The 10,617-nt window shown below is 43.1% G+C and overlaps 1 protein-coding gene and 1 long non-coding RNA gene across 2 annotated transcripts; both read left to right on the top strand.

The window, feature by feature from the left end:
- Positions 1–522: 522 nt before the first annotated feature.
- LOC119771216 lies at positions 523–4,269 on the top strand. The gene is made up of 4 exons (XR_005279089.1): positions 523–576; positions 3,019–3,121; positions 3,297–3,671; positions 3,725–4,269. It is a non-coding gene; the product is annotated as an uncharacterized LOC119771216 (long non-coding RNA).
- A 1,725-nt stretch (positions 4,270–5,994) lies between these two features.
- Positions 5,995–10,286, top strand: LOC119771129 (uncharacterized protein K02A2.6-like). The gene is made up of 4 exons (XM_038266538.1): positions 5,995–7,581; positions 7,674–8,528; positions 8,635–9,372; positions 9,417–10,286. Exons 1-4 carry the CDS (start codon positions 5,995–5,997, stop codon positions 10,284–10,286), a joined length of 4,050 nt encoding a protein of 1,349 aa, XP_038122466.1.
- Positions 10,287–10,617: the final 331 nt, after the last annotated feature.

Below are 10,617 nucleotides of genomic sequence, written 5' to 3'. Positions count from 1 at the left end.
TACTTCAAAAGTTAAGTATAAAGGGAAGTACTACTTATAAGAAGTTTAGGTAAAATCTGAACACAGATTCGTTAGGTACATCGATGGTACATCACTTTTCTGTGATAAAGAAGTTGATTTGGTGACGTTTTCTTAAAAACAGCTATCTTTCCAGCAGGGCAAGGCTACTTATCTTTGAAGTACATCAAAAAATCCTTAAAGGTACACATATGTACCACTTTGGTACATGCTAAAACCATGTTCGGATTTTTGATTTGGCCAGATTGCCCTGCTGGATGGATTGACATCTAAAATATTGGTACAAAAAAAACGTCTACATTTTAAACTTATATCTGACATCGAGATAAAAGTACAAAAAAAGCGAAGCTTTTATGCCTTATCTCAGATTTCCGTGTATAGCTGATATGTCACAATTTGGCGCGAAAAGTATCCTCTTAAACGTACAGTGTGAGTGCTTATCTTGCCGCTCAGTGTTAGTACACAGCACGGTTCCAAGCAGCTCGCAGTTTCACAGCTTTAGCGGCTTTGGCGGAGTTATTCGTGATTTTGGTGCGTTGAGTTCGTGATTTTCAAAAGGTTTGCAATTTAGTTGAGTTCGCTGAAATTGCAGTTGAGTTTTTTTCTTCTTAATTTATTTTACAAAGTGAGCAATCAGCAATTCAGTAAGAGTGCCGGTCTACAGAAACTACATGCAACTTCGCGTGTTTCTCTATAAAATGTGTGTCTGTATGCGTTTTTGATGTGAAGGTGTAAATTATACTTTTTCACTGAAAAAATTAAAAAGATGGTTATGATCACGGAAGGAATTGGGTATCCGGCACCAAACAACATCAAACCCACCTGTTGCACTCCAAACGATTCAGTGCGTTTCAAGAAATTTCTCGATTCTTCTGCATGATTCATCCACAGTTAGTGCATTCAATAAGGACAGTGCATTGCCATCACTCTATGCGCTAGTACATGCCAATTGTACGCATGCCGCCAGGCGAGTGTATTAGTGATAATAGTTTGTTTTTTTTTGTAATTTTGCCGAAAACGTGAGCGTTTTGTGTTAAAATTTGCGTTTTCAAAGAAGATTTATAAAATTTATAACACAAAACTTTGACGTCAAACCGGTACCAACTTGCTGCCGGATTTTTTCCCGCAAGAGTTTGCTTGCTATCCAGCTGATAACAATTTGGCGCAATAGTACGAATGCTTGGCATTCGCACATTCTAAGTACAGAGATTGATTGAACAGGCTGCAACAAGTTTATTCAGGAGTGATTAGTGCGCCCGCTAAGACATGTCGTCGTGTTTAGCTCGCATCTTGTTAATCGATTAAGTGATGTGTTTTGCATGTGGTAGTAGTATCTATGCTGAATTATTAGGAATAAAATTGCCAATTTTTTAGATGTTTATTACAATATTTATATTATAATAATATTGAATGTTTTGCCCATTTGAAATGTTAGTCTTTTATCCTTTATAGATGTGCTTGATCATCCTGGCCCTTGGGGAGCTGATGATCAAGCACATCTATAAAGGATAAAAAACTGTGATCTAGTTTTAAGCTTTCTCTATTTCTACCCCTTTTCCTTGCAATTTTTGTAAGTTTTCTTATTTTTTCTTATTCTTGGTGACACCTTTATTTACAAGTAATAATTGTTCCAAAATGGATTTGATGTAACACACAGCTGAAAGGAACTCCAAAACTCTGTTATGTACCTCAAAAGAACTTATTGTATCTTGATTATTCACCAATAAAACCGAATTGAAATTGAAATTGAAATGTTAGTCTCGATTTAAAAAAATAAAATTCTTTGAAAAGATCGGAAAATTTCACAAGTGTTTCATAATTTAACGTTGAAAATCGGACCATTAGTTGCTGATATATATTAGAAAATGGTGGGTTGTTTGGGTGAGACTTAAAAAAATCAATTTTCCTGTTTTTAAATCTTAGCATGGCAATATCTCTGCAACTAAGGGTCGTATCAACAAAATTCAAAAAAGCAAATATAGAGAATTTGCTCAGCTTTTCAAAAATATTCTTTCCAGGAGGGGGCACTAATTTGAAAAAATAAAACTACTAATATTTTCAAAAAGTTACCTGGAAATGGCAATAACTTGAAAACGGTGCACTTTATCAAAATTTCACTAGAGTATTTTTTGATTGCAAATTTGATTTTACATCGAAAAATGAATTGGATAAATTTTTGCGACCAATATTTCGATTTTTTTGAAAAAATCAGTATTGATACAAAAATTCATAACTCGGCCAAAGATGTTTTGCCCATTCTGTAAATTTCTGAAAAGTTGGCATTTGATATCCTCTAAAACATATCAGAAAATAAAAAAAAATAAAAATAGTGTTTTTTTATAAATCAAGTTTTAGTGACAAAAAGTGAAATTTAAAATCTCATTTTGTTTACCTTGTATCATATTTTTTTCAGTATAGTTCTTATCTATACCTACAAATTTGCCGAAGACACCTAATCGATCAAAAAATTCCTTCCAAAGATACAGATTATCGAATTTTCATGCATCAATTTTGTATGGACAGCTGCCAAATTTGTATGAAAAATTATATGGTCAAACTAATGATGCAAAATGGCTTCTTTGGGCATACCGAAGGCACCAAAAAAGTTTCAGCCGGATAAAAAAATACAAAAAAAAATCGAATTACCGAAATCTCAGAGAATTGCTCAATTATGAATTGTATTCCCGGGCAGACGGTAATATGTAACAAAATTCATGCAATTTCAATAACAAATACTGTTAAATAACAGAAAGTATTATGGAATCTTCTAGAAAAATCCAAAACAACAAAAATCATAGCGACGAATAACAAATCTTGTTATAAATAATATAAAATGTTATTGGCCTAGTATTTTCAGATATCAAAAAAATGTTATTCCCACGTTATTTCCGTCTGCTCGGGAAGCCAAAAATTTTGTAAAATTTAAAACTAGAAAATGATATTTTTTTGCGACGTAGAAAGCTTGATGGTATCAAACTTTTTATCAGAGATTTTTTTCAGGGATATCACCATCAAAATGGACTTGAACAGATGTACCCAATGTGGAATTCAACGTTGTGGTCCCACCGAGAATATTGATCCCAAAAACATCCAGCTAATTAAGGTTTGTATTTCATTTACATTCATCACGGGACATCGACGCTTTCTCAATAATTCATAAACAAATTTGAAACAGGTTTTCGAGTTTGCAAAATTTTTGCTTTCCTTACTTGTTTTTTTGATTTTAAACGATGTAAATAAGTAAAATGTACCTTATTTTTTGTTTATTTAACTTTCAGGAACTTGGCAGAGGTGCCTTCGGCTGTGTGTTTGAAGCAAGGTGGCGTGCTACCAATATTGTTCCACAGATTCCATGGTATCCATGTTCCTGCATAAATCCGCAGAATGGTTCAACAGTTGCAGTTGGTGGATCAACTGTTGCAGTTAAATATATGGAGAAGCATTCGAATGAAGATACCTGCAATTTTCTACGGGAAATCTGTGCGCTCTCATCAATGAAACATACCAATATCGTCGAGCTTTACGGGGGTGGTCAAACTGATTTCCATTATTTCCTCGTCATGGAATTGGCAGAAGGATCTTTGAGAAATGTTCTAAGTAAAGGTCCGATTCCTTCTGGTAGAGGACTATCCTATTTAAGGCAAAGCGCAGAGGTAAGGATATTTTGTATTGCTATTTGACTATGACTAATGAAAACAAATTTTAGGGGCTACATTTCCTACATATGAACAACATGATACACCGAGACATTAAACCGGAAAACCTCCTAATTTTTGATAAGGAGAGACAATCAAAATCGGAGATTTCGGACTGGTTTCTGATAACTACCTAACAAGAAACGCAGCAGGAACTGATCTCTACATGGACCCTCAAGCAATCAAAACAAACAAATGCAACTACAAGAGCGATATTTATAGTTGGGCTGTTACAATGTGGGAGATGTTTTCTGGCAAGAGTCCAACCTGGAACAGGCAAAAACGAAGGCCTGTGATTCCGAAAAGCTGGCCTAAAAAGTTACAAGTGTTGATTCTACTGTGCTTGAGTCATGATGCAGATTCTATAATGTCTATGGACGATGTGATTAAATTTTATAATTGTGGACCAAATGAAAACAGCGAAAATTATTCCAATGTCCAAACAGGCTCAGACTTAAGCAAGTATTTCATTGGAGGTGGATTTGCCGCGGGGCTTATAATAGCAATAATCATGGCATTTCATTCGTTGAGATAAACCTAGGGCAATAATGGCAAATTTTCACTTTTCAGAAAATCTTCAACTTTCAATTCAATTTTTATTTTTCGAGATAGCATGTTACAATTTTGTTTCTTTTGTGCTTGTATAGAGATTTGGATTTTCCTTACAACTATGAATGTTTCAGATACTGACTTGGTATACTATAGCAAAGAAATTGCTCTTTTAATATCTTAAATTCTAGGAAAAGGGTGGTGAAAAACCTAGCGAAATCCAAAACTGTTATGTTTACTTAATCTAATATCACAGTTGCGAGAAGAAGGAAAAATCTTTAACTTAATTATCAATAAAATAAACGAATGATAGCATTTTTTGTTGTTTTACTAACCTTCGGGAAGTCGCGCAAAAAAAAACTACAAGAGCAGTCGCGTGGTGTACTTTGTGCACCTGTCAGAAATTTTAAAATAAATCGAATATAATTCCAAATAGGAAGAAACAATGTTCTACAAAATTGTTAATTTCACCAACAAGAATGTCATCAGATACCTAATCACCGTCAGGAATAAACCGGGGGCCCCGGGGATGTTCCGAAGAGGGACATTTCCGAAATTCCGGTCCGCTAGGCATAATGGGTGTCAAACTTCATAATTTTCAACGGCAAACCTCAATATGAACATGTAAAGTGTCAGAAATGATCTTGCCACCATCCGGATTAACCCTGTGGCCCCGGGGATGTTCCGAAGAGAGGACATTTCCGAAATTCCGGTCCGCAAGGCATGATGGGTGTCAAACTTCATAATTTTCAACGGCAAACCTAAATATGAACATGTAAAGTGTCAGAGATGATCTTGCCACCATCCGGATTAACCCGGTGGCCCCGGAGATGTTCCGAAGAGGGGACATTTACGGAAATCCGGTCCGCTAGGCATAATGGGTGTTAAACTTCATAATTTTCAACGGCAAACCTCAATATGAACATGTAAAGTGTCAGAGATGATCTTGCCACCATCCGGATTGACCCGGTGGCCCCGGAGATGTTCCGTAGAGAGGACATTTCCGAAATTCCGGTCCGCAAGGCATGATGGTTGAAAAACATTATCTCTTTAAATTAAAATATGATAAAAGCTTTTCGATTCTGTATTCATGAGGACAATAAACTAAAAAGTAAAAAAAAACATAAATTAAATCACTCTTACGTATGTTGTGAATTTGTCACATTATGCTAGATTGTGATCAAAATAGCAAATATTGAATTTTCAATGTTTAAAAAAAATAACTCTAGATTTTCATATTTCTTCGATTATTATTATTTTTGGCTCATCGGAATGGTTTGATTACCAATGCATTGTCAATAAAGGCGGATATATCTACAATTAAATTGTGTACCGTCTCCTGCGAAGAATCAGAAAAGGGACAGCTTTTGGGGCTTCAAATTTGGAAATCGATAGACTAAATTTTATGATCTGTGTCCGTTCTAAATTAAACTGATCAAAAATATAAAAAAACTTGTTACATTAATTATTACTCGGGTTACCACACACGCTAAACTGTATTCCCACCTACACTGAACACTCTTGATTCCCTCCTAAAGTCATTCTATTAAAGCTCTTGTATCGAACAGACGCTCAAGCCTTTTACTCTGGACCACATCCGTAACATGGTGTCAGAAGTTTTTGCGGCATAAAGTTCGAGAAACGTTGAGAATCGTCGGGCATCGTACAACCCGGGATCGCGTGAAGAGTGAGTGAAGGAAGCGATTTAAACTTCCGCCGAAAATCCACAACAATGGACGAGCTGAAGGCGCTGCTAAAGAACCAGAACAAGCTCTTCGAAGATTTGCTCAAGAAGCAGCAGGCCGAGCCCCGAGCGGTAGCACCAGGGCCCCACAATGTGCCGCTCCCTCCGCCATTGTCCTTGGAAGGGGACATGGACGAGAATTACGCGTTCTTCGAGGACAACTGGAACAATTATGCCACAGCGGTGGGCATGGGAGACTGGCCGGAAGCGGACAACCCGAAAAAAGTGAGCTTTTTGCTGTCGATCGTTGGCCCCGATGCGCTGAAAAAGTTCAGCAACTTCGATCTGACGCAAGCCGACAGGGCTACGCCGACAACCGTATTGGCCGCCATCAAGAAGAAGGTTACTCGAACCAGAAACGTAATCGTGGACCGACTGGACTTCTTCTCAGCAGCCCAGTCACCGGTGGAAAGTATCGACGAGTACACATCCCGACTGAAGTCGCTGGCCAAGCCGGCAAAACTCGGAGCCGTGGAAGCAGAACTAATCACCTTCAAGCTGGCCACCTCCAACAAGTGGCCTCATCTGAGGTCCAAGATGCTCACAATGACGGATTTGTCGGAAGCGAAGGCGGTAGATCTGTGCCGTGTGGAGGAAATCACGGCCAAGCACGTTCAGGTGCTGTCTGCGGACAAGCTGTCGGAGGTGAATAAGCTCACAGCATCGTCGTCGAAGGCCCGCCAGTGCAAGTTCTGTGGCGATTGGCATGCGTTCACCAAAGGATCGTGCCCAGCCTACGGAAAGAAGTGCAAGCTTTGTTCCGGCAAGAATCACTTCGAGAAGGTGTGCCGGAAGAATCGGGCTCGAATGAGTTCGTCGAAGCGCAACAGTGTGCGCCGCGTCAAGAAGATCAACGACGAATCCTCGGAGGACAGCGAGTCGGACGACGAGTGGAGCGTTCAGTCCGGAACAGAGACGGAGATTGAAGGCGAAATCGGCAAGATCTTCGATAACTCGAAGAAAGGGGGAAACGTTCTTGCGGAAGTGTCCCTGAAAGTGAAAGGCAAGTGGAAAAGTGTGAAGTGCGAGCTGGATACGGGAGCAAACACGAGCTTGATTGGCCACGACTGGTTGTGCAAGCTGACGGGAGAGTCGGACCCCGAATTGCAGCCGTCACCGTTCAAACTCCAAGCGTTCGGCGGTGGCATCATTAACGTTATGGGCCAAGTCAAGCTGCCGTGCAAGTGCCAGAACAAGAGGTACATTCTCGTGCTTCAAGTCGTCGACGTCAGTCACAGGCCGTTGCTGTCGCTGAAGGTCTGTACCACGTTCGGCCTGATCAAGTTCTGCAACTCCGTTAGCATGGTTCCAGCTGAAGTGAGGCCGGAAGGAGCTCAAGATCTGATGCGAATCTACCGCATCGAAGCTGAGAAGATCGTCGACGAGTTCGGCGACGTTTTTCGTGGCTACGGAAAATTCGACGGAGAAGTCACCCTGGAGATCGACGAGTCGGTGCCGCCGGTGATTCAGCAGCCTCGCCGAGTCCCGATAGCTCTGCGGCCGAAGCTGAAAGCCGAACTGGACCAGTTGGATAAGGATGGAATCATCGCGCGAGAGTACAGCCACACCGAATGGGTGAGTAACATTCTTCTCGTGAAACGGGTATCGCCGGAGCCGAGTCGATTCGCATTTGCCTGGACCCCATTCCTCTGAACAAAGCGTTGAAGAGACCAAATCTGCAATTTGTGACGCTGGACGAGATTTTGCCGGAGTTGGGTCAGGCAAAGGTTTTCTCGACCGTGGATGCACGGAAGGGTTTCTGGCACGTGGTGCTAGACGAGCAGAGCAGCAAGTTGACTTCGTTCTGGACTCCATTTGGACGCTATCGGTGGCTGCGACTTCCGTTTGGCATCTCCCCGGCGCCGGAAATTTTCCAGTCCAAACTGCAGGGGATAGTCCAAGGATTGAACGGGGTCGAGTGCATAGCAGATGACGTCTTGGTGTACGGCCGTGGTGCAACGATGGAGGAAGCGCTACGTGACCACAACGCAAATCTGAAGAACCTCCTCTCGCGCTTGAAGCTAAACCACGTCAAACTCAACAATTCGAAACTCAAGCTCTGTGAGACATCCGTCAAGTTTTACGGACACGTTCTCACCACCGAAGGGCTTCAACCGGACCACACCAAGATCTCGACCATAAAGCACTACCCGGTGCCAACCAGCAGGACGGAACTGCACCGTTTCATTGGGATGGTCACATACCTCAGCCGATTCATTCCCAATTTGAGCGCCGCCTTCACAAGGCTGCGGCGGTTGATTTCGGAGAAAGAACCGTGGCGTTGGACTCGAGAGGAGGACGAAGATTTCTCCAAGGTGAAGTCGCTAGTGTCCGATATCACAACGCTGCGGTACTACAACGTTCGAGAGCCGTTGACTATCGAGTGCGACGCGAGCTGCTTCGGTCTCGGAGTGGCCGTCTTCCAGAAGGACGGCATCGTGGGCTACGCGTCGAGAACGTTGACGGACACGGAGAAAACTACGCTCAAATCGAGAAAGAGTTGCTTGCGATTCTTTTTGCATGTGTGCGCTTTGACCAGCTGATTGTAGGCAACCCCAAACTACGGTGAAAACCGACCACAAGCCTTTGATCAACATTTTCAACAAGCCATTGTTGACGGCTCCAAAGCGACTGCAGCACATGCTCCTGAACCTGCAACGTTACCATCTGGCGTTGGAGTTTGTCACCGGAAAGGAGAACGTTGTGGCAGATGCGCTCTCTCGCGCACCTCACAGCGACTCGACTGTGCGTGACGAGTACCAGAAGCTGAACATCTACAAGATCTTCAAGCAACTCGAAGATTGCAACGTAAGCGGCTACCTGAGCATCTCCGACAACTGCCTGGACACGATCATGAAGGCGACTGAACAAGACGCAGCCCTACAGACGGTGATCGATTTCATTCGGAACGGTTGGCCCAGCACCATCGATCGCGTTCCCTCAGCCGCTAAAATCTACTTCAAGTACCGAAGCGAGCTGTCCACGCAAGACGGATTGGTGTTCAGGAACGATCGTATTCTGATCCCGTGTGCACTGCAGCGGTCCATGATCGACAAAGTGCACGTGAGCCACAACGGTATCGAGTCTACACTGAAGCTTGCGCGAGAGAACATCTTCTGGCCCGGAATGAGCGCGCAGATTACGGATGTGGTGAAGGAGTGCCATGTCTGCGCTAAATTCGCTGCAAGTCAGCAGAAACCGCCGATGCAGAGTCACGCAGTTCCGATCTATCCGTGGCAAGTCGTTTCGATGGACGTGTTCTTCACCAGCTACCAGGGAAAGCGACACCAGTTTCTTGTGACGGTGGACCACTACTCGGACTACATCGAATTGGATATCCTCAAGGACATGTCTGCCAGAAGCCTAGTCGAGACCTGCAGGAAGAACTTTGCGCGTTACGGATGCCCCAGATCGTTGTCACGGACAACGGGACAAACTTTGTGAACGAGGAGATGAAGGAAATGGCGATCAAGTGGAACTTCAAGCATTCGACTTCGGCCCCTCACCACCAGCAGGCAAACGGCAAAGCGGAAGCAGCGGTGAAGATTGCGAAGAGGTTGATCCAAAAGGCGGAGGAAACCGACCAGGACGTTTGGTACGTCTTGCTGCATTGGAGGAACATCCCGAACAAGATCGGCAGCAGTCCGGCGAGCAGGCTGTTCTCACGCAGCACAAGGTGTGGAGTACCCGCTTCGTTCGAGAAATACACTCCTCGAATCGTGCAGAACGTTCCGGAAGCAATTCTGGAAAACAAGAGGAAGGTCAAATACTACTACGATCGAAAATCTCGCAACTTACCTGCACTGGAGACTGGCTCGCCGGTGTACGTCCAGGCTCACCCCGAAATCAGCAAAACTTGGACGCCAGCGATTGTGACCGAGAAACTGAACGATCGCTCGTATGTGGTGGACGTGAATGGAGCTAGCTATCGCCGAGACCTGACCAACCTGCGACCGCGCAAAGAACCAACAACAATCCCTCTCGTTCCAGCCCAAAGCCATCCACCAACCGAATCAAGTGCTGCACAAACTGGCGCTGATTTGACAGCTGAACCTGAAGCGTCGTCGCTTGCTGCGATGAGGTTCGACGAAACTGCAACAACGACAACAACATCACCCGTTGTCAACCAATCAGCTGCTGCCACCCCGTCGGTGCGAGAGAGAGGAAGCCAGCTTGCTGCGATCAACACACCCGGCAAGCAAACCACAGATGCGACGAACAGACCAACACGCGAGAGAAAAATTCCAAGCAAGTTTGCGGACTACGTTTTGGAAACTTAATTTTTTTATAAAGAAAGGAGGATGTTACATTAATTATTACTCGGGTTACCACACACGCTAAACTGTATTCCCACCTACACTGAACACTCTTGATTCCCTCCTAAAGTCATTCTATTAAAGCTCTTGTATCGAACAGACGCTCAAGCCTTTTACTCTGGACCACATCCGTAACAAAACTGTTCCACAATATGGCTAACACAGGTGTTCCAAACCAGATGACAATATAAGATACACATCTAGAGGGTGATGATTGTCGAGAATTCAGTTTCCCGGGAATCGAGAGTTGATTTTTGCTATTTTCCGGGATTTTTTTTATGTTTGAAATTCTGCT

This window comes from Culex quinquefasciatus, chromosome 1 (assembly GCF_015732765.1).
Source record: "Culex quinquefasciatus strain JHB chromosome 1, VPISU_Cqui_1.0_pri_paternal, whole genome shotgun sequence".
Lineage (NCBI taxonomy): Eukaryota > Metazoa > Arthropoda > Insecta > Diptera > Culicidae > Culex > Culex quinquefasciatus.
Note: the sequence above shows the minus strand (reverse complement) of the source record. Positions and strands in the feature narration are given on the sequence as shown.

What these genes read in the sequence shown, in the direction of transcription:
- LOC119771129 (XM_038266538.1), top strand. Translation starts at nt 5,995, where the DNA reads ATGGACGAGCTGAAGGCGCTGCTAAAGAACCAGAACAAGCTCTTCGAA. An exon ending in AGTACAGCCACACCGAATGG is followed by an intron (nt 7,582 to 7,673) that starts GTGAGTAACATT and finishes AAAGCGTTGAAG; the next exon opens with AGACCAAATCTGCAATTTGT. An exon ending in GCTTGCGATTCTTTTTGCAT is followed by an intron (nt 8,529 to 8,634) that starts GTGTGCGCTTTG and finishes ACGGCTCCAAAG; the next exon opens with CGACTGCAGCACATGCTCCT.